Source organism: Peromyscus eremicus, chromosome 8a (assembly GCF_949786415.1).
Source record: "Peromyscus eremicus chromosome 8a, PerEre_H2_v1, whole genome shotgun sequence".
NCBI classification, from domain to species: Eukaryota; Metazoa; Chordata; class Mammalia; order Rodentia; family Cricetidae; genus Peromyscus; species Peromyscus eremicus.
The window spans coordinates 4,971,555-4,996,111 of NC_081423.1; the positions used below are offsets into that span (position 1 = coordinate 4,971,555).

General features: G+C 44.6%; 1 protein-coding gene across 1 annotated transcript; it reads right to left on the reverse strand.

The window, feature by feature from the left end:
* Positions 1-268: 268 nt before the first annotated feature.
* LOC131916629 (large ribosomal subunit protein eL39-like) lies at positions 269-4,070 on the reverse strand. The gene is made up of 2 exons (XM_059270018.1): positions 3,961-4,070; positions 269-516 (listed from the first exon to the last, which is right to left on the reverse strand). Exon 2 carries the CDS (start codon positions 485-487, stop codon positions 332-334), a length of 156 nt encoding a protein of 51 aa, XP_059126001.1. The 5' UTR covers positions 488-516; positions 3,961-4,070; the 3' UTR covers positions 269-331.
* Positions 4,071-24,557: the final 20,487 nt, after the last annotated feature.

Below are 24,557 nucleotides of genomic sequence, written 5' to 3' on the forward strand. Positions count from 1 at the left end.
GACATGTCTCAACTCCCCAAACAAGAGCCAGAAATGTGCTCACGATTAGAATACTCGTCTATTTGCAAAAGGTTCTGGTTTTACCTCCAGAACCACAAAACAAACAAAATAAGGTGTAACACACAAGCAAACATTTTTCTTCCAAACAAAATGTTTTACATATTTATTAGAGGACTACTGAATGAACCTACAAGAACACAGAAACAAACAAACAAAAAAAAAACCTTCATATTCCAATAAACACACTCTGCTGTCCAGACAACAGTAATGTTTTAAACTTGATACAGTAAGTTTAATGGTGACCTTCAAACAGCATACAATATGTGGTTCCTTATAGACCCAGTTTGGTTCGTCTCCAGTGTCTCCTCTTGGAGTTGTACATGATTTTATTGCCAGTTTTCATCTGGATCCATTGTGGAATGGGACGATTTTGCTTTTGTTTCTTAGCCAGGAATCGCTTGATCCTGAACGTCTTGTGAGAAGCCATGGTGAAGAACAAAGGCAGACAGGCACACACTGTGTGAGAAAGGAGAAGGCAAAAGCATCTAGTTATTAAAAAAAAAAAAAAAAAAAAAGGTACCCGGGCATATGATGTTGCACATCTTTAATCCCAGCACTCGGGAAGCAGAGGCAGGCGGATCTCTCTGAGTTTGAGGCCAGCCTGGTCTACAAAGCGAGTTCCAGGACAGCCAGGGCTACACAGAGAAACCTTGTCTTGAAACAAAACAAAAACTGATGATGAAAGAGGGTCTCAAAAGGAAAAGCAAGTGAAGTAACCACAGCAGTTGATGCAGAAACTGGGGTTAATCACCGGAAGAATCCAGCCGATGACTGACACACAGTTCCCAAGGCCAACCTGAGCTGTATGTGACCTGTCTAAACAAAACATACAAACAAACACACACAAGAGTGTGGGGAGGGGAAGTGCTGCTCAACCAGTCAATTCATTCCAGAAGATTTGATAACTGGGAAAAGGTTTTCACTAAGTAATTTTCTCCATGGATCAAACAGTTGGCAGACATATATCGTGTTAAGAATGACCTAGGTAATAGTCTTATGCCTCATGGTTAAAGTTTTGTAACCTCATTCCTATGACATGGCATTTCAAGGGATCTGGTGCTGTCTTCTATGTGAGGACCAGGCACATACATAAATAAAAAAATAGATGTAGAACAAAAATTTAAGGAGAGAGGAGCTGAAATTCTCCATCACAAAGGTGCCTTCACCCAAATAACTTCTTCCCACACACTGAACTGAAGACCTACTTTATCTTGGAAAACTTGTATGCATTTCTTAGCTTTTCCCACTGAGGAAAATAGATAAACAAATGGCTGATAGCCTGACCACAGACTCCCCTAATGTGCCATCTGTGGTGGTTTGACTAAGAATGACCCCCCCCCCCCAGGCTTATCTAACTGAATGCTTAGTCATCAGGAAGTGGCACTCTTTTGAAAAGGATTAGGAAGTGTGCCCTTGTTGGAGAAGTGTCACTGGGGGTGGAGACCCAGTGTCTGTCTCTCTGCCTATGGATCAGGTTGTAGCTCTCAACTGCTTCTCCAGTGCCTGCCTGCACGCTGCCATGCTCCCTGCCATGATGATAACAGACTAAGCCTCTAAAACTGTGAGGAAACCCCCAATTAAATGCTTTCTTTTATAACAGTTGCCTTGGTCACAGTGTCTCTTCATAGCAATAGAACAGTGGCTAAGACACCATCTAAATATTATTTCCTAGACTGACTTGCTGTCTCAGGTCTATAATCCCAGCACTTGGAAAGTCAGAAGATCAGGAGCTCCAGGTCAGGCTGAGCTATGTAAGACCTGGGGTGGGGAAAAACCAAAAGGATTAAGTGCAATTTAGAGATTTATGGTGGTATTTTATTTGTACTGAAATGTGATTTTAATTGTATGTTAATAAATAAAGTTGTCCAGAGGTCAGAGCTATTAGAGCCATAGCATGGCGGTGGTGGTGCACACCTTTAATCCCAGCACTTGATAGACAGAGCTAGGTAGATCTCTGTGTGTTCAAGGATACAGCCAGCATTGGAGATACACGCTTTTAATCTCAATACCAACCATAGAAGACCTGGAAGTCTCTACAGACAGGCAATGACGAGGCAGTCACGTGTTTGGGTTTACAACCAATGAGAAGGCAGAACAGCTAGACTATATAAAGACATACACACAGGAAGTAGGTCCTTTTCGGAGAGCTCTCTTGGCTGAAGCTGGAAGGGTAAGGCTCTTAGTTCTGACCTCTTGGCTTTCTTCTCTGAATGGGCTCTGTGTTTCTTATTTAATAAGACAGTTGGTTACATCTACACAGATTGGTATACTGGTGCCTATATGTAATCATAGCCCTCAGAAGGTAGAGGTAGAGGTATGAGAGAGAGAGGGAGAGAGAGAGACTGAGACTTACTATGTAGTACTGGCTGGCCTGGAACTTGCTATGTAGAGCAGCTGGCATTGAACTCACAGAGATCTGCCTGCCTTCTGATTGACAGATGGGATTAAAATCACATGCCACCATGCCAGTCTTATGGGTATATTTTGAAACCAACATAAATTTAGTCATTGTATCATTGTTATTGTTTAGGATTGCTTGTGAGAGAGTCTCATTCATATAGCTGGTATGACCTCAAATTCTCCAAGCAGGTGAAGCTGGTCTTTAACTTTAACTAAGGGCCCTCCTCCCTCCCTGTGGAAATCAGCTTGTATGGTGTTGTGTTACTCCATTTCATGTAAAACAGTGACTTTCAGCATGTTCCTTGCCTTGAGTGATTCCATTTGAGTGCAACCTCAGAGGCATCTCCTTTGTACACAAAGATACCACCTACCAAGATGCTCAAACTGATGAACTATTCAAAAGAAACAAAGTACATTGGGACACGTGGGCACAAGGCATAATAAAACTTTCTCAAAAACAAAGCAAACAAACAAAAAACAAATCCCAAACATACTGAACATACCAGACCAACAAAGCCTCTCAACACCTTCAACTGGATCCCATTCAAAAGACTTTAACACTGCATGGTGACAGTACCACTGATGTCATCTGACCACCAAGCATGTAGGTCTGACAGGGACCTCCAGGCTTGTCCTCCATCTCACCTTAAAGGTACTATGCCTCTGTGGCTTAGATCAGCTCACCTTGAAGCTCAGCTCTGTAAGCTTCTAGCAGGTCCCTAAATGTGTTCCTTAATGTTTTATTTGACCAACAGCAATGACTGTTTGCATCTGTATGAGCCACCTGATTGACCCTACTATGTATCAAAAACTATGAAAAGTTGTCATCTCTTCCTTCATTTTTGTATCTGTTTCTTTTACTGTGGGCCAGACTCCATACCAAAGGCATGGTAATCACTCAGAGTGTCCATCTTCCTGTATCACACCTTTCAAAGCTGGTGCTGGCAACTAGTTAGGTATTAACAAACTTTGGAGAACACTGGAGTCACGACCTCCACACATAACCAACCCCGTGTAAAGCCAAGGCCTGAAACTGCAGTCACATCTCTGGCCCTGTGACAAGAACTTTGCAGATCTCTAAATCAGGTTCAAAGCCCCAAACAATGTAACTATCAAAGAAGAGACTTTCTAATAAAAAACAAGAGGCTATCAGTTTCCATCGGTAAAATCTATTCAAATGGGGCTGCAGAGCTGGAGAGTTTGCTCAGGTGGTATTGTTGTATGGTACACATGAAGCCCTAGGTTCAATCCCAGCATTGTCTAAACCAGCCGTGGTTTAGGCCTTGTAACTCCAGCATCGCAGAAGTGGAGGCGATTAGTCTTTCTCCTCTACATAGTGAAAGTGAGGGGCTAAAGAGGAGGAACACTGGTAATGTCTGAAAGAAAAACGGGGCGGGGGGGAGGGGGAGATGGGAGGGGACTACAACCTGAACTCAGAAAATAAAAGCACATTGTTGGGCTTTTTTAAACAATTAATTGAGAAATAGTGTTTCCTCTTACCTCTGCTGAGTGCGCAGGTTGGAGAGACAACAAATTGAAGGTCCGACTCCGCTAGTTTTCCTAGAAAAAAAAGGGGACGACAAAGAATTTTCTTAGGAGCAGGGAAGCGCAGGCCCTGAGCTGCACAGCAGTGCAAGCGTAGCCCAGCGACATCACACAGCAGCCCAGGGGCGACCCCACCCACCTGCGAGCACTGCACAGGGAACCCTGGACCGAACGCAGATGTGGCGCCCAAAGGGATCCGGCTTGGCAGTTAGGATAATGGCAGCCACCGGAAATCCGGTCAGGCCTCGTGGCCAGGAAGAGGCGCAGGATGTGTAAGTACGCAGGCGCAGATTACTCAAAGCCTGCTGCCTCAGCTTCAGACCGAGGAGAACCCAGGGCTGGGACGAGATGACTTTTTGTGTCAATCAGGTAGATGTGCAACAGATTGCCATGCGCTTGCTAGTCTGCCCAGGATGACAGATTTTTTTTTTTTAAATTAACTAACTTTTAATTCATTTATTTATTTATTTACTTATTTACTTATTATTTGTTTGTTTATTTATTTATTTATTTATTTATTTATTTGGTTTTTGAGACAGGATTTCTCTGTGTAGTTTTGGTGCCTGTCCTGGATCTCACTCTGTGGACCAGGCTGGCCTGGAACTCACAGAGATCCGCCTGGCTCTGCCTCCTGAGTGCTGGGATTAAAAGCATGCGCCATCACCGCCCGGCCCAGTTAGAACTCTTAATGTGGCAGGAGCTTGGAATCCAGAAACTGCACATATTGTTGTACAGGAGGGAAGGAGGGAAGTGCCCACCTCTCGAGTGTTACAGGAACGCCACTCTGCACCCCTAAGACTCAAAATTTTTACTAGCTGTGGATCATCAGCAGATAAAGATGTTACAGACATGAAAAGGATTAGGAAATAACGTCATGTGCTGTGGTGACTCTTGTCTATAATCCTAATATTTGAGAGGTAGAGAAAGAGCAAAAGAAATTCAAGCTCACCCATGGCCACATAGCAAGTTCAAGGCTAGCCTGGGACACTTAAGAATCTGCTTCAAAAAGTAAAATCACACATCAAAGCCAGGTATACAGCCCGTGCCTGTAACTAGTCCTAAACTCAGGAGAGTGAAGGCTGGTGAAGAATTGGGCCAAGGCTTCTGACCTAAAGCCCATATTTATTCAGAATTTACACAAAAGTGGCCTTCTGCCAGGAATAGTTCTACAGCAGATTAAATCACTAATGATTTAATCACTCTCTGGACATGTAGTATCAGACATTTTGTGCTGATTTGTATACCTCCTGTATCTAGTGTCAGCCATGTTTTAGCTGACTCACACCAGAAAGCTCTATCAGCACTGTGTTGTCCAAAGATAAAATGGCCCTTACTAAAGGGTAAAAACATCTCCGTCTGGCAATTCCTAACATGAAAGCTTCCCACACTTGAGGATACCTGCTAGCGCAGATGATTCCTATCTGAAAGCATCACCCCTGTGTTCAAAGATATCTTTCAGCACAAATGCTCCTTATCTAAAACTACAGGGTAGACCCAAAGCCAATACATTTTCCACTGGCCCCACCCTGGTAGGCACTTCTGCTTTCAAATTCTACAAAGGCTCCCCCACCTACCCACCCACCCCCTACCCCTCACACCCCATCCCCCATCCCACAGCCCACCTGCTACCCCTGTGCCACAATGCACATCTTCCATTCCCTTGGATAGCTTGTTGCTCTTCATTGTCTCTATTAAAGGACACTCTGCTTCTGTTGACGCTGGAATTGTGTGCATTTCTTTTTTACGTTGTCACAGCTCATTCCCATCTAACATTTAATGGCCTTATGTTCCCAATAGTAACAAACAATCTCTGTGCTGGGGTATCCACCAGAGAAGACTGCTTGATCAGAGATTTAGGCCAATAGAAAGTCTTTATTAGCCAGCTGGCAACTATGCTGGGTGGTATGGGCTCCATTGCAGCCCTAAGCCTTTCTCAGGGTGAGCTTTTAAGCATAAAATCCATGTATTCTGGGTTGACATATTTCAGTTAACAAGAACAGTTAGCCAGAAGCAGAACAACAGAAGCCAAAAAGCAAGGTTAGTACTGTTAATATTCTGACCTGCCCCTTGGACACCAATGTTAGTTTTCTGACCCGCCCCTTGGCACCGCCCAGCGTCCTGACGTAAAAGCGTCATTTTGAGGAAAGGCTCCTCCCCTTCCTCTCTCTTCTCTGCTTCTCCTTCCATAAGGTGTGCGGCCCCTCTTCTCTTTCATTCTCTCTCGTCTTTCCTATTTTTCTCTTTATCTCTCTATTATAATAAACCATTTCCGTGAGGAAGCAGTGTCTGGGTCGTGAATAACTGGCTGCTGCCACCCTGCTGCCATGCCCACACACCGCCATCCTGCTCCTGCATCTGTCTAGCATGCCAGCATGTTTTCCTGCACACACAGGATATCCTCGGGGTCCCCCATCCTTGCAATATATCATAACAAGTACCAAGTACATTTCTTTTTTTTTTTTTTTTCAAGACAGGGTTTCTCTGTGTAGCTTTGGAGCCTGTCCTGGAACTCACTTTGTAGACCAGGCTGGCCTTGAACTCACAGAGATCCGCCTGGCTCTGCCACCCAAGTGCTAGATTGAAGGTGTACAACACCACCACCTGGATAACAAGAACATTTCTAAAGTCCATAGTTCTGGATTAGGTCTTTGGTTTTGTTTTAGCAGATGGTGCTGTCTAGGTGCTGAGTTTTACAGCCTGAATGCTACTTCCATCATGAAGTCAGTTGTGCTAACATATGGGATCATGTTGTACCCCCTTCTCATACTGATGTACTTAGCAGCCTATTTCCTTAACATGTGATGTCCTACAGACATATACACCCCTCTCCAGACAATGCACCTAGCAACCTACTCCCATCTCTGAACCATGGTATAAGCTTCCCAATCCCTGTAATAATCAAATTTAGTTAATTTCTATTCAAGTACTCTCGGGATATCTGAATATACAGAATAGTTTTAGGTCCAAATTGGGCCCCCAAATGGCAATTCTGGTGTCAATGTCCTAAACAGGACTCTGACTTGTAACAGAAGGATTGTTAAACCTCTGAAACTGTAAGCCAGTCCCAATTAAATGTTTTCCTTTATAAGAGTTGTCATGGTCAGGGTGTCTTCTCACAGCAATGAAACCCTAAGACAGAAATTGGTACCATGGATTAGGGCACTGCTGTGATACGCCTGACTATGTCTTTGGTATTTGGGTTAAGAAAGCATTGGAATGCTTTAAGTGCTGCTTAATGGGCCATACTAGTAGGAGCATGGAAGACAGTGGTGCTGAGGATGATTTGAACTGTGGGGGCCTGGCTCAAGAGGTTTCAGAAGAGAAAGATTTTAGTATGTTTTTGTGACATTTTGGTGAAGAATGTGGCTGCTTTTTGCCCTTGACTGGAGAGTCTGCTTGAGTCTAAAGTAAAGAGTTTGGGATTAATTCTGTGGGCAGAGGAAATCTCAAAATAGCCTAGTGTACTCTCTATTATGTGGCTATTAGTGGTAACTCTAATGAAGATTTATAATGAAAAGGAGCAAGCTGAATAGGTAAAAATATAAAATGTACAGATTTAGGAGACAGGGGTCACCAGGAAGTGGAATGGAGCTAAATTCTGTGTTCTAGGAGATAAACAGATGAAGAAATGAAGTAAAGGGCGGTGACCTCAGGGCAAGACCACACCCAGCTTAGTTTTTAAATTGTGAAAAGGAAAGTTTAGGTCCAGGTGTGGTGGTACATGCCTGTGGTGATATTGTGTCCCCCAATATATTGCGCACCTTAATAAACTTAGCTGGGGTCAGAGAACAGAACAGCCTCTAAACATAGAGGCCAGAAAATGGTGGCACACACACCTTTAATCCTATCACATGGGAGGCAGAGATCTATCTGGATCTCTGAGTTCAAAGCCACACTGGAAACAGCCAGGCATGGTGACACACGCCTTTAATCCCAGGAAGTGATGGCAGGAAGCAGAAAGGTATATAAGGTGTGAAAACCAGGAACTAGAGCCCGGTTAAGCTTTTAGGCTTTTAGCAGCAGTTCAGCTGAGAGCCATTTGGATGAGGACTCAGAGGCTTCCAGTCTGAGGAAACAGGATCAGCTGAGGAATTGGCAAGGTGAGTTGGCTGTGGCTTGTTCTGTTTCTCCAATCATTCAGCGTTTACCCCAATACCTGGCTCTGGGTTTGTTTTTTATTAATAAGACCCTTTAAGATTCGTGTTACACATGCCTTTAATCACATCATTCAGAAGACAGAGGCTGGCAGATTTCTAAATTCAAGTCCATCCTGGTCTGTAGAGCAAGTTCCAGGACAGCCAAGCTTAGGCAGGAAAACATCGAAAGCAGAAAGCTGGTAAAGATGTAACTGGAGGAGGGGGCCCATGTTCCAGCCCTAGCAAGCAGCGTAACTTGCCAGCTTTGGCCACATGGTTCTGGCTTTAGAGTCAAGGATAGAAGAAAGGGGTCATGTGATCCTCTGTAGCTACAAATAGCTGCTGAGGCCAGGTGTGTGGCAGGGGTGTCTCTGAATGGAGGCCCAGAGAGGCCATTGTGTGAAGCTGTGAAGGGGAAGCCTGGATTGCCTTGGAGAACCCAAGATGTTGAAGATGCCAGAGTCATGGGATACCTGCTGAGGAGAGCTGCTAACAGGGAGTGGAACCAGCCCAAGAGAAAGAAGTGTGCTGGTTGCAATTAGCAAAAGCTGAAAGGGGCTGCAGATCTGGAGCATTTTGACATCAGACATGGAGATGCAGTTTGGAGTTTGCCCAGCAGGTTTTTGGTCTTGCTTTGGTTCTGTATTTCCCCACTACATTCTCTTCCCTACCATTTGGAGTGGTATTTTATATCCTGTGTGTAGTAGTTTGAAAGAAAATGACCCCTAAAGGGAGTGGCTCTATTAGGAAGTCTGGCCTTGTGGAGTAGATTTGGTCTCGTTGAAGTGTGTCACTGTGGAGGCAGCCTTTGAGGTCTTATATAGTCTCAAGATACCAGTGAGATGACCATTCCCTTTTGCCCACAAGACGTAGGACTCTCAGCTACTTCTTCAGCACCATGTCTGCCTGCATGCTACCATGTCCCTCAATGATGATAATGGACTGAACTTCTGAACTGTAAGCCAGCCTCAAATTGTTTTTGTTTTTATTAGAGTTGCTGTGGTCATGGTTTGTCTTTGCAGCAATAGAAACCCTAACTAAGACACTGTGCCACCATATGTTGGATGTATGTGATCTGCTTTTTGATTTTGATTTTACAGGGGATTACAGTTGAGAGATTGCATGAATATCAGAAGAGACTTTGAACTTTGGACTTTTAAACAATGTTGAAACTGTGATAGTCTATGGGGACTTTTGAAGTTAGACTAAGCGCATTTTGTATTTTGATATGGCTACAAGTCTTTGGGGACCTGGGAGTAGAATGTGGTGGTTTGAATAGGTGTGGCCCCCATAGACTCATGTGTTTCAATGCTTGGTCATAGGGAGTGGCACTGTTAGGAGGTGTGGCCTTGATGGAGGAAGTGTGTCACTGTGGGAGCAAGCTTTGAGATCTCATGCTCAAGTGATGTCCAGTGTGACACACAGTCTCCTGCTGCCTGCAGATCAAGATGTAGAACTCTCAGCTCCTTCTCCAGCGCCATGTCTACCTGTATGCCACTATGCTTCCGAAGCTGTGATGATAATGGACTAAACTTCTGAACTGTAAGCCAGCCCCAATTAAATGCTGTCCTTTATAAGCATTGTCTTGGATAGGGGCTGGAGAGATGTCTCAATGGTTAAGAGCACTGGCTGCTCTTCCAGAGGACCCAGGTTCAATTCCCAGCACCCACACGGCAGCTCATAGCTGTCTGTAACTCCAGTTCCTGGGGACCTGACATTCTCACCCAGACATACATGCAGACGAAACACCAATACAATACATATTTTTTTTTTTTAAAGTTGTGGTCATGATGTCTCTTCACAGCAATAAAACCCTAACTAAGTCACCACCTCAATGGTTAACTATCTTGGGCAAGGGTAACTACTTCATGATTAACCCAGTCTGCACTAATTCCCAGGCTGTTCTGGCCTGTACTTCTCCTCCAGCTGATATTTACCCCCCTTAAAACTGACAAGGCTTTTCCCACTGCCTGCTATTCTCTGCCCCAGAGAGACAACCCAGCAGTTTGACTATCCAAATAAACTTTTCTTTCTACCCACAGAGTGGTCTAGTTCAGGGTTTTACTGTGCCTTTGATTTCAAATGGAAAGGCCACTCTGTCCTGAACTGAGCTGTTATTGACAAGATATGAGTTCCACTATTGCACCTTAGAGATGTCTTGCCATGCTGGTCATTGCTGTGCTTCATAGGCATCACAACTAGGTTGGAGGAGAAATTTCTTCCCCCTTACGTAGCACCTTCTATACTATAAAAGGTAATCCTTAGGAAGGAGGTTTTCAGGTCAGATCCAGTCACCTGAATCCTGTGTCTGAAGTGTATGGTGTCTTTAGCAATAGAGACTGTTTTAGTTAGGGTTTCTATTGCTGTGAAGAGACCTCCATGACCACAGCAACTCTGTAAAGGAAAACATTCAATTGGGCTTGTTTACAGTTCTGAGGTTTAGTCCAGTGTCATCATTAAGGGAAGCATGGCAGACATGGTACTGGAGAGGGGCTGAGAACTCTATATCCGGATCCTCAGGCAACAGGAAGAAAGAGTGACACTGGTCCTGGCTTGAGCATCTGAAACCTCAAAGCCCACCCCCTCTAGTTCAAATCAACCTCATGACCACTGTCTTCCCTGCTCCTACTACTATCTCCCATCAAGGTTTGCTTAAAGTGTCCAATCACTTTTCTACTCCAAAGTCCCAAAGTGTTCTATATTCCTCCAAAAGGTATGGCCATGGTGTCTATCCACAGCAATAAAATCCTAACTAAGACAGGGATTTACTTAACTTCTACTTCTGCAGAGCAACCAACAGTGGGAACAGCAGCCTATACTGTTATGAGAGTCTCTTAGACCCTTCTGATCAACTGCAACTAAGAAGATTTCTGATACTGAGGGTTTTGACAGAGCCTGGTCAGAAAAAGTGGAAGGAGCTGATTGGTGGTGGCACACACCTTTAATCCCAGCACTCAGGAGGCAGAGGCAGTTGAATCTCTGAGTTTAAGGCCAGCCTGGTCTACAGAGGAAGTTCCAGGGCAACCAAGATTGTTACACAGGGAAACCCTGTCTCAAAAACAAAAAGAAAAAAAAAAGAAATGAAGAAAGAAAAGAAAAGTGGCAGGATACAAAGTCAACTTACCAAAAATAAAACAAAAATAGTTATTTTATACTCTAACAACAAACAGGCTAAGAAATGTGCACATTCCCATTCACAATGGTCTTAAGAAAAAGAAAATATCTAGGAACAAACATATCCAAGAGGATGAAAGAACTCTAAAATGAAAACTTAAAAGTTCTAAGGAAAGAGTGTTGGGAGCCAGGCTGCTCCAAGGCTTTCTAGAGGCCCTGATGAAAGGACAAAGAGAACCATAGTTCTGTGTCCTTGCCTGGGGCAGACTTGCCAAGGTCCAGTCTGGGGTGAGGCCAAGGCATTGAAGGAGTTAAGGTTTTCCTTTCATGAACCTGACTTTTCCCCCTGAGGAAGACTGGAGTCATCCCTAACACCACTGAGAGCTCTGTCTGATACTTTGTTTCTTTTATGTAACTGTGGAGGGGTCCCCAAAACAGCTTGACCACACAGCTGCCATGACAGGCCTAGAGGCACAGCTTCTGTGACAGGCTTACTGGCAGGCAACACCCTGATCCAGGAAAAGCCATAAGCTGACACCACCCAGGGATCCACCCAGGGAAGGGGAAATATCTGACATTTCAAACATTCCCTATACCTAGACAAATGTTAGCCAATCAGGGTCCTGATTCCTGGAAATCCCTCACCCCAACCTCTGCTATGACAAAATCCCCACCCCACCTGAGCTCAGGGCTCTCTGCTCTCGCTGCTGTATTGAACAAAGGGACCAAGCTCAGAGTTTGAAGAGAATAAAGGCTCTTTGCTTTTACATACGGGATTTGGTCTCCCTGGTGGTCTTTTGGTGGTTCTTGCGATCTGGGCATAATAGCAACATTGTCTGATTAGCTTCCTGCCGACTTCCTTCCATTGTATGATAGCTTTCTGATGACTGTCCCATTTTCCCCCTGAAAACAGTATATAAGGTGCTAGAATATTTTTAATAAACTTGCTTGCATGAGCCAGCTTGTGCAAAACCTCCTGACCCTAAACTTTCTTGTCTTCTTTATCATTTCTTATCCCCTGGTCCTTCCTCCCAAGAACATGTTACTGGTTCAGGTCAAAGAGGCTGAGAAAGACACTAGAAAATGGAACAATATACCATGCTCATGGATTGGCATAATTAATGTTGTGAAAATGACCATTTCTACCAAAAACCATTTATGGATTCATTGCAATCCCAATTGTTTTTCACAGAAATAGGAAAAAAACATCCTAAAAATCACTTGGAACTACAAAGAACATCAGATAACCAAAGCAATCCTTGAGGAAAAAGCAAATCCAAAATGCTAAAGGGATTACCATTCTGGAGTTCAAGATGTGTCACCAAAGCTAGGAGCTGTGGCATACATCTTTAATCCTAGGACTTGTGCTCAGGAAACAGAGGTGGAACTGTGTGCTTTCAAGGCCAGCATGGTCTACATATTGTATTCCAGGGCAGCCAAGCTGCATAGAGAGATCCTGTCTCAAAAGAAGGAAAAAATACAGTGCAGATCCGTAGTAATAAAAACAGTATGGTACTGGCACAAATATAGACATGTAGACCAAAGAAACAGAATGGAAGATCCGAATATGAGCACACAAGTTCAGCTATTTAATATTTGTCAAATATGCTAAAAACATAACTTGGAGAAAAGAAAATGTTATGAATCTGGGGTCATTCAGAGATTCACCTGTCTGACCATGAATATAGTTTGACAAAAAGAGGCTTTTATTACAATACTGGTGTCAGGGTTACACCCTGAACTAGAGATCCCAAATATAATGCAGAGCCACATTGGTCAGGGGTTTATAAAGGCAAGGAACGTAACATTACATTGTGTTTATGCACAAATGCACATTGTATAATCAAAAGGTTACATTCTGTTTTCCAAACAGATGTCTTGCAGGTGTCCTGGTTATCTCCAGTAAAACAAGCTCTTGTTTACAGAAGAAGAAACAAACAGTGGTTAACCATGTGACCCATTACTTTGCATAAACAATAGTTGTTTTTGTTAAAGTTGTACAAGGTCAGGCCATTAGAAAGACAACCCTTACATTTGGGAGTCCAATTTTGCTTTGTAGTTCTCTTAAGCACAGTAATTTTTAAACTTTTAAATATAAAGTTATGCATTAACATAATGTTAGCCATCACAAAACCACCTCCAAGCAATGGTGCTGGGAAAACTGGATGTCTACATGTAGAAGAATGAAATTATATCTGTATCTATCATTTTGCACAAAAACTAAATGGATCAAAAACCTCAGTGTAAAACCTTAAACACTGCAACTGCTAGCAGAAGATAGTACGCCAACATGACACAGGTGTAGGCAAGCCTTTTCTGAATAAAGCTCTATTTGCGTAGACATCAAGATCAACAATTGACAAGTTGTTGGGCCTTATAAACCTAAGAAGCTCCTGCAGAGCTAAAGAAACTACCCTGCGAGGAAATGCCACGAAACACGACATAATCCACTAACAAGAGTTTTATTAAGGTAAGAGAGAGAGACAAACATGACAGGCCTGTTGGAAAGACACGTGCATAAGGAGAAGAGAAGCGGGAATATGGCGCCGGCTTGTAAAGGCTGGGTCGCACATGTGTACACAGGCTCATGTGGCTACTCCATGCATGTGTGTAGATCACATGGTTGTGCTGTGCTTTATGCAACCACGCAAAGCCACGGGGTCCTGGTCACTCGAGACGTTTTGACCCGGGGCTATTTTGACCCAGAACTGCCTATTTTGACCTGGAACTGGCTAGGCGGAAGTGTCTAGGTCCCCCGGGCTTGCGCAACCATGCCCAACTGTGGGGGCGTGTTGTGAATCTATCATCGAGTAAAGAGCCATTCCTTGCCTGCCTCTCTGTGTCTGCTAACATCCTCTGAACTATAGGCCAAAAAAGCTCTTGGGATACGTTAAACAAGCCAAAGGGCTGTGTATCTTTTATGACATGTCAGGTCTACAGTTGAGATTTGCTCATTTTGTTGTAACCTGCCTTCTTAATGTTTGTTGATTTCTCACTCTCTTTGTTCTGTCTCTATAAAAACTTCATCAGTCTGTTACCACATTGGAACATGGAATGAGGGCTGACCTAAATCTATGTTCCCAGGCCATGATCTGTTGAGGGATATTCGATTACACTGTGAACCCTAAGTTGTCATTTGTGTTAATTGAATAAAATCAACTTTGGGTCAGGAGCTGGAGCTAGCAACTAGTTGACAGAAAGTAGTCACAGAGAGTCAGAGGGAGTCTGGAAGACAGATAAAGAGATGCACAGGAAGTAGTAGGGAGGGACTTTGAGTGTAGCAGTCTTTTTTTGGTTTGGCAGAGCAGAAGGAAGCTCTCTTTCTGAGATGCAGGTGAGGAGGGAAGGTCAGTTATTTGCTCCTCAGCCTCTCTGAGCTAGCAGGTTTTCACCCCAGCCCCTGACTCTCGAGTCTTATTGATAAATAGAACTATAGAGATTTTGTTAAAAACTACATTTGGTGGCAGCAGCAGGAGATGAATTCCTGGGGAAGTAAAAGTCCCAGTGCCTGAGAAGTGGGCCACTAACTGCATATCCATAATTACTGGCTGAAACAGCAGTAGATTCAGGTGCAGCCACTGTGCCAATGGAAAAAGCAACAATGATCACTCACATTTAGCTTCAAAATGAAGTATCTCTTCCTTCCTTTTAGGTGAGAGTTGCATTTTTGTGTTGATACATGTCAGTGCCCCAAAGATGGACCTAGCATCCCTCTGTGTGCTTTTCTATTATGGCCACTGAAAGGACTGGAGTCAGCATAGGACACAGCAAGATCAAGTTCTCAGCACACAGGAGATTTATTTGCCCCAGGGGGGACAAAGGACAGGAAATAAGAGACAGACAGGAGACAGAAGATGAGGGAGAAAGGGAAGGAAACAAAGAGACAGGGAAAGGATATTTGTCCTGGAGGGACAAAGGGCTGCCTCTGGATAGAGAGGAGGCAGACATGGCTATGATTAAAATGCAATGACCAAAAGCAACTTAGAAAAGAAAGGGTTCGGCCGGGCGGTGGTGGCGCACGCCTTTAATCCCAGCACTCGGGAGGCAGAGCCAGGCGGATCTCTGTGAGTTCGAGGCCAGCCTGGACTACCAAGTGAGTCCCAGGAAAGGCGCAAAGCTACACAGAGAAACCCTGTCTCAAAAAACCAAAAAAAAAAAAAAAAAAAAAAAGGGTTCATTTAAATATGGTTCCAGAGGGAGAGTCCATAAAAGTGGGAGGGACATGACAGCAAGTGGCTGGAGCCGTAAGCTGAGAAAGCTGAGAGATCACATCCCAACTGTGCACAGAAAGTGTGTTATGCCCAGATCACAGGGACCTCCAAAAGACTATCACAGAGACTGAATCTCGTATGTAAAAGCAAAGAGCACTTATTCTCTTCAAGCTCTGAGCTTGGTCTCTCTGTCTGACACAGTGGTGAGAGCAGAGAGCCCTGAGCCCAGGCAGAGTAGGGTTCTTATAATAGCAGAGGTGAGGGGATTTCCAGGGTTCAGAACTCTGATTGGCTGAGATTTGTCTCTGTAAAACAAAAATAGGTGTGTGCTAGACTCAGGGACATCTGGCTACCTTATCTAATAGTTGGAATGTTTGGGATGTCAGGTACTTACTCATCCCTGTGTGGATCCCTGGGTGGTGTCAGCTTATGGCTTTTCTTGGATCTGGGTGTTGCCTGCCAGTAAGCCTGTCACAGAAGCTGTGCCTGTGCCTCTAGGCCTGTCATGGCAGCTGTGTGGTCAAGCTGTTTTGTGGCCCCCTCTACAAGTGCAGAGACAACTGGAAGTGGAGTGAAGCCATAAACTTTTGAAAGTCCCCCACACCCAGTAACATACTTCCTCTAGCAAAGCTCCATTTCATAACTGTCCCATTATCTCCCCAAACAGCACCAACCTCTGGGGACCAAGTGTTCAAATACATGAACTGCGGGACCCTATAGGGGGCGTCTTTCACACAAACCACATCTAACCCCTGGACTGCACAGTCGTGATGCAAAATGCGTTTGGTTCAGCTTCACAGGTCCCCATAGTTTTTTGTTTGTTGTTTTGCTTTTGCTTTTTTGAGGCAGAGTCTCTCTCTCTTATGTAGCCCTGGCTGTTCTAGAACTCACTGTATAGATCAGGCTTGCCTCAAACTCACAAAGCAGAGGCTGGCCTCTGCCTCCCTAGCACTGAGATTAAAGGGGTACTGCTGTCAGGTCCAAAGTGGGCCCCAAAATGACAGCACTGAGTTCAGCTTAGACTGGACTCTGACTGGGTAAATGGAAGAATTGTTACCTAAACTTAACATTCCTCAGAAATTTGTTAAGCAGGTTTCCGTTTGTCAGGAAAAGCCATTACTTCCCTTCTCCGCTCCTACAGCCAAGTACCACCAGCAACAGCCTCTACTTCCTGATTAACTCAAACAAGCCTGGAACAGATCAGAATCTGCACTCTAGTCCTCAGGGTGTTCTGGCTTATAGTACTCCTCCAGCCCCTGTACCTACATCCTTAAAATTGGCACCCCACTCTTACTGTTCTCTGCCCCTGGGAGACAGCCTTGGAATTGACTCCCAATAATCTTTTCCTTCTACCCACAGAGTGGTCTGTTTTGGTGATTTCACTGTTTTCACTCCCATGCACTGATGTCTCAGGCACACCTGCGGCTCTTGTATTATTGTGTATTGCAAATGATACATAATAAAGGACTAGAGTCATGGGGACATGTGATGCTCTCCTTCAGTAAGACATGTAAACTAAGGTTAGGGACCTTGTTATGAGTAAATACTTTGTATAACTTTCAATAAATATGGCTTTTTATGACTGTTTGGGAGTTCAGTCCATCAGAAGAGGCTGGACCTTCCTGCTGCCACATAGGCCTTAAAATTTCATCTTGGAGGCCGGGCGGTGGTGGCAAACGCCTTTAACCCCAGCACTCGGGAGGCAGAGGCAGGCGGATCTCTGTGAGTTCGAGGCCAGCCTGGGCTACCAAGTGAGTCCCAGGAAAGGCGCAAAGCTACACAGAGAAACCCTGTCTCGAAAAAAAAAAAAAAATTCATCTTGGAGTGCCTTCTTTCTTGAACCAATCTGCACTACAGGGTGTACCCCTACAGATCCTGGAGCCAAATGTACCTTAATTCATTGCAAGCCCCAAAGTATCATGGGAAATAGGCAGCAGTGCAAGGATGCAGAAGGAAGATGGTGCAAAGAAAGGACTAAGCTTGTCCTGGAGTGGGCAATGATCCCCTCAAAGATAACACTATGCACATCCCCCCTCCCCGGTTAGAGAACATTCTGGGGTAGAACATGCTAGGATGCACTCTGCATACCACCACTGGAGAGTTCCTTCTGAGAGTGCCAGCTGTTGAGGCAAGCACCTGGGGCTGGGTGAGGTGGGGACTGTGAGATGCCCATGTCCAGTCGAGTGCCGAGTGTCAAACAGTGCAGGATGCAACGCTCAAAGCACAGGAACCGTCAAGAGTTTACTAATTTATTTTTATAATTTATTTATTTACTAAGATGATTTTTCCAGCCCAAAGCCCTTTCAGCAGCCCAGTGTGGTCTGTGAAGAAGCCAGACTCCTGGATAATGAAGGTGGATTATAGAGAGTGTGTTAGTTTTTCGGCTGCGTTGTGTTCTTACCCTGCAAGGAAATGCCACGAAACACGACAGAATCCACTAACAAGAGTTTTATTAAAGGTAAAGGGACAGAGAGTGAACAGGCCTGCGGGAAGCACGTGTGTGGAGAAGAAGAAGGAACCGGGAACATGGCGCCAGATTTTAAAGGCTGGGCATGGACAGATCAGCATCACTACTACACGCAAGCGCGTAGATCACATGGCCACGTTGCGCGCTTACGTGGCTAGTGAAACGTCATGGATCTTGGTCACGCGAGATGCCCTGACCCGGAAATGGCTATCCTGACCCGGACCTGGCTAGGCGGAAGTGTCCGCCAGGCATATGCGAACACGCCTGACCGTGGGGGCTTGTTGTGTAAACCTTTCAGAGTGGAATAAAGTAGTGCCCCATATCTGTGTCAGGATGCCTAATATTGTTCTTTTGACAGAACAGCTGATGCAAATCATGAGCTCCTTCAGGTTCTACTGGCTCTTGCTAAATCCTCTTTTCTGTTTTCCTTTATTCAGTTGGAATGGACAATAGTTGACTTTAAGGACACCCTCACCCCCCAATTTACCTACACAGCTCTATTTACCATGGAATGGTGGCCCAGGAGTTTGCTTTGCTTTTCTGCTCTCCTTCCATTACAGTGTTTCATTAGGTAGATGAAAAGGTTCAGATAAGCACAGCACTGGGAGTTATTCCCCGGGGCGTGCCAGCCTGGGCCCTTCTCCTCCTCAACCTGCCTCAGGGTTGGGGCCTGGGTTGCCTTCTCTCTCAGCCCAGGCTCTGGAAGTTATTTACTGCCTCAGCTTTATAATGATCTCTCTTTGCCAAAGATAAGTGGGAATCTTCACATCCTCCTGCAAGGACCCTTATCTGCTCCTCCCCCCAGACCCAAGGCGACTCCTTTGTTATGCTTGGAGAAGTGTTTATCTCCCCCATGCAGAGCTGCATGCCTCCAGGTGAAATAGCTCAGCTTTTCTGTACGGGTTTTGAGTTTGGTTTTGTCTTGTTTGTGGTTTTCTTTTTTAGACAGGATTTTATGTATCCTATGCTGGCATTGAATTCTGTGTAGTCAATGAAAGTCCTAGGTGCAGGATTACAGGTGTGTGCACCATGCCCAGTTCCTATGATTCTGGCGATTACATCTCAAGAGGCTGTTAAGAAGCAAACTCCTCATATGTTCTCCTGAAAGACCCCCAGCCTCCCCGCCTAACATAGCTTAGCTCGGCTGTTTTTGAATAAAGCTGAGAGGTACTGAGGAGCTCAGTTAGCCACCTGGCCCCAGAGCGAGGAACTAAAAGGTCAGAAAAAGGTCAGAAAAACACCCTGTACCCTAGACAGAAGCTAGGCGTGGGCGAGCTCGGGGAGAAACCACGAGCTGACCTGGGTTTGAACCTGGCCTCATTTGCATCATCCAATCAGAACTGGCCTCATTTGCATCATCCAATCAAAACCCTGTAACCAGGCTTCTTGCTTCTGTACCCGTGCCCGACCCTATAAAAACCCTCTGCTCCAGCCCGTGGGCGCGCCAGTCCCTTGAGCTTCTTGAGAGACTGTGTCGCCCCGGGTACCCGTGTTCCGGAATAAAGCCTCTTGCTGTTTGCATCTGATTCGTGGTTTCGGTGTGTTCCTTGGGCAAGGGTCTCTCCTGAGGGAAGACTGCCTTCAGGGGGTCTTTCACTCCCTGTGTGGGTGGGGGTGGGTGGGGGGGTGGGTGGGGTGGGGTCTAGGTATCATTGAGTTACATACCCAGTCCAACCAGTCTGAGATTTTTTTTTTTTAAAGGACTTTCACAGTTTGGTTTCTGTTGCTGTGATAAAATACTGACCAAAATCAACTTGAGGAACAAAAGATTTATTTAATCTTATGATCCTCGGATATAACAATCTATCACTGAAGGATTTCAGGGCAGGAATTCAAGGCAGGAACCTGGGTTCAGGAACTGAAGCAGAAGCCATGGAGGAATCCTGCTTACTGGCTTGTTCAGGATGGCTTGCTCAACCTAGTTTCTTATATTAATCAGGACTATTTACTCAGGGACAATAACTGACTACAGTAGGCTCCTCCCACATCAGTCATTAATCATGACAGTGCCCACAGAATTGCCCATGACCATCTGATGGAGACAGTTCCTCAATTAAGTTTCCCTCTTCCTGGACAGCTCTAACTTTTGTCAAGTTGACAGAAAACTAACAAGCACAAGGACTTAACATGCAATAATAAAGGAGATTTATTTACTTTTATCTTATGTGTGTCAGTGTTGTGTCTGTATGCAGCTTTGTGTACCACAGGTATGCAGCACCCTCAGAGAACGTTAGATCTCCAGGAACTGGAGTTACACAGTGGTAAGCTGCCATGTGGGTGCTGGGAACTGAACCCTGGTCCCCTGGTAAAGCAACAAGTCCTCTAAACCTTGGAGCCATCTCTGGCCCCAACTTAATGATTTTTAAAATACATTTTTATGTATTTATTTTGCATGTGTTGTCTATGAGTGTGGAATATCAGAGCACAACTTGCTGGAGTTGGTTCTCTCCATCCACCAGGTGGGTCCTGGGGATTGAATTCAGGTCACACTTATCTTGGCAGAGAGTGTTTTCATCTGCTAACCCATCTCGCCAGCCTGGCTTTCTTTCTTTCCTTTTTTTTTTATCTGACACAGGGCATCAGATCCTACCATAGATGGTTGTGAGCCACCATATGGGTACTGGGAATTGAACTCAGGTCCTCCAGAAGAACAGCCAGTGTTCTTAATTGTGGAGCCATCTCTCCAGCCCCTCGGTTTTTTGTTTTTGTTGTTGTTTTGTTTTTTAAGGCAAAATAAAATGCAAAGTTAACATATAATTAGGCTAAGCTATGAGTCAGGAGCCCAGCTTCCCCTTTAATATGCACACATTTGATAATGTCTGTTGAGTTTAGCTGTGAGATGTTGCCTCCTGACCCGATTAACAGGATGTCCACCCACACACTGGTACTAGTCTGGACCTATTAGGAACAAAAGGCAATAAATTAGTGAATGGACAGATACATAAGATAATTGCAAATTCATCAAGTCATATAATGAATATAAACAAGCTGATGATTTTAAGGTGAATGGGCTTGAAGACCTATGGAATCCAGGCTCACACAAAAGGTCTTTTTGTGACAGTACAAGAGATTTCTTCCCATCAAAGAAGAGCAGAAGTCAGCCATGCATAACTCTGGAGGATAAGCAGGCAGAGGGAAGAGCTATGCAAATAAGAGAGACAGTTTCCCAATGATGAGACACTGGTTCAGGGGAGACCGGCCCAAATAAGGAACAGTGGTGATAAGTTTTAGGCCTTCTGAAGGACTGTCTGCCCATTGCAACAAACCAAATCAGACCGAATCAGGAAAAGCCCAGGTTTAATGGGTAAAGTGCTCCCGGGCAATTCCCCTGCCACGCAGAGAGGAGTCCCACACTAGAACGGAAGAATACAAGTCTGTTTTCGGAGATGCTGCTTATATATCCCCTGTGGGAGTCTTCCTGAGCCTCTCTGGGGGAGGAGCTGTGTTTTGTGGGCTTTGAAGGGGCGGGATTAGGGAAAGAGATGGGAAAGGGAGCCAAGGTGGATCTTCCACCAGACTCCTTCCAAACATTCCAGACTCTTTGGGTATAGGGATGCCAGGGTGCTAGGGTTTGAGATGGAGCTCCCACCTAAATAAGTGGTGAGAGATTACACAGTTAAGGATCACACAGTGTGACAACATTGGTGGGTTTTTCTGATTAGCAGTTGATGTGGATATGCCTTGTCTTATTAAAGATGGTGCTGGCACAGGGCAAAGGGGATGGCTCAGAGGGTTCAGGACTTGCTGCACAAGCATGAAGACCTGAGTTTGAATACCCAATACCCACAGAAAAAATGGGCACTGGGGCACACACCTATAACCCCCGGGCTGAGGAGATGTACACAGGAAGATCCTGGTACTCACTGGCCAGCCAGCATTGCAGAATAGGCACGCTCCAGGTTCAGTGAGAGATCCTTTCTCAAAAGCTAAGGTAAAGAGCATTGGAAAAAAATGCCTGACCTCAGTCTCAACAAGATGTTGACCTCTGGCTGCCACAGATGCATGTACAGGTGAAAACTCTCTCTGTGGGAAGGTCTCTGCAAACACCACAACCAGCAGAGTAAGGATGGATACACATGAGGCAAGAAAAAAATCTCGTTCAACTCAACTCAGTAGCCAGTGTTGGTTCAAACTTCTAGAGTTTGAGCCCAGGCAGTTTATTTTAGGCATATTTAAGCACAGCACAATTTTGAAGGAAAAACAAAATGGTTCCTGATGATAATTGTGGTGGTGTGAATAGGAATGGATCCCATAGGCCCATTGGTTCAAATGCTTGTCTTTAAGGATTGTTGCTACTGGACAGGGATTAGGGGGTGTGGTCGTGTTGAAAGAAGTGTGTCACTGGGGTGGGCTTTGAGGTTTCAGAACCTCAAACCAGGCTCAGTGTCTTGCTATCTTCCTGCTGCCTGACAATCTGGATGTAGAACTCTCAGCTACCTCTCCAGCACCATATCTACCTGCGTGCTGCCATGCTTCCTGCCATGATGATAATGGACTAAACCTCTGAACCTGTAAGCCAGCCCCAGTTAAATGCTTTCTTTGATAAGAGTTGCCATGGTCATGGTGTCTCTTTACAGCAATAGAACATTGACTAACACAATAATTAACTCAATCCCGTGTATACAACAAAGCATAAGATATGTTTATATTGAAACTCTTTACAAAGTACACATGACTTTTTCCATAAACATGGGTTCTACTGACTAAGAAACAGTGCTTAAGACAAGGGTCTAGGGAGAATGACTGACATAAAAGTCTGTGGGAATTAGGAGTGGCCTGTCCCTATAGATAGCATGGAGGTCACCAAAGCTATTGCAAAGTACATGTGACATCTTCAATAGGGATGTCTTGTATAATATTAGCAGGACCAGCCTTAATATTATACACCCCAGGGGCTCAGGAGAGAGAATTGCTAATGGCAAGGACTGTTTTCAGGAAATAGAATCTCAGCACACCGAGCTCTATAGTCCACTTGCTTTAATTCCTCTGGCATAACATCCTTTATACACAGCTTCAGTTCTGTTCTCATGCCTAGCTCCTCTCTTGCCTGATTTCTCTATATATTTATCTACTGTTCCCTCTAAGTTCCATCTTAATTCTCTTGTCTTAATTCTGCCTCATCTAGGTCCTTTTCATCTTGTTCTTACCCAGCTAATACTTCCCCATCTGACTATTCCTTATCTTCCATCTTGTCCATATATACTCTCCTTAATCCTCTTCATCTTCCATGTTCCTCTTAAGTCTCCCAGGAACCAGTTATAAACCCAAGCAATAGCAAGCCCCTGTTTGGGCAGGGTCACCAAGCTTGAATTCTACAGGGTCATAAAGGCAGGTAGGAATTTTCCTCAGGCAGTGACCACCAGGCTTCTTTTACAATCCAAAATGGGAGTGGTAAAAAAGAAGGTCAACTGAGTGCTAATGACTGTTAGTATGTCAAAAAGGGGATTTATGTGCTCAGTCTACATTCCTAGAAGTGGTTAGGTAAGAAGTTTGGGGTCTAAAGTTAGTAAGGCTATAAGAAAGGAGAGTCCAAGCTAAACTGTGTAAAGCTACTATTTAACGTCCACCTGACCTAGGCAGTGTCTCCTTGTGGAATTTACCTTAAATCAGGTGACTAGCATGTGGACTGTTATCACTGCTAGTCCTTGAAAGTGGCCAAGGGAGATAATCTGATTCCAGAGAAAGCCTTTCCTGAGGCTGTTCTTCAAATACCTGGAATGTGTATGTCCAGAGAGTGATCAGTCCACACTATTAGCCCTTCTTAGGGAAAAGTCAATTGGGAAAACTGTGAAGGCACACATGATTTTCATAACAGAATACAGCTGATATATAACAAGCCAAGTAACACCAAAAGCTCCTTGGAATTTTACTTCCTCTGGAGGAATTCCCTGATCCCTCCAGCTGAGTTCTTATGATGATATATTCCTGCGGCCTGCAGCAGGTATTGGCTCTATTGACTGAGAAATGATGCTCAAGGTAAAGGTCTAGGGAGGAAGAGTCTAGGATAAATGTAATAGTCTGGGAGATTCAGATATGACCTGGATCTACAGATAGCACAGGTCACCAGACTATTAACTACATCAACTTCCAGTCTTCTGGGCAGAAAACAGGTACACATCACTTGGGTTGAAAAAGACAACCTTGCATGTTTCAATTCCTGGTTTTCCTAGTGCTTATCTGTGAGCACAAGGACCTCATGCTTGCTCTCTCTCTCTCTCTCTCTCTCTCTCTCTCTCTCTCTCTCTCTCCCTCTTTCTCTCTCCCTCTGTGTGTGTTTGTGTGTGTGTGTGTGTGTGTGTGTGTGTGCACATGTGTGGTGTCTCCTTTTTAAAGACAGAGTCTCATGTATCCCATGGCAGCCTAGAATTTATCATGTACCCAAGGATGATGTTGAAATTCTGGTCCTCCTGCCTCCACATCCTGAATGCCAGGATTACAGGTATGTGCCATTCCACCTGGTATCTGTTTGCCTTTATTGACTTTGTACAATGTAGCCATTTTTCAAAATGACAGGGACCATTATCTTAAGAATTCGGGATCCTAGGACAGCCACTTTTTCTTGTGAGTGGAGCCTAAAGCTGGTTTCTAATTATGGCCCTTCTGAATCCTGTGTCCTCTCTTTTA

Coding starts and splice junctions, on each gene's coding strand:
- LOC131916629 (XM_059270018.1), bottom strand. CDS start 487: ATGGCTTCTCACAAGACGTTCAGGATCAAGCGATTCCTGGCTAAGAAA.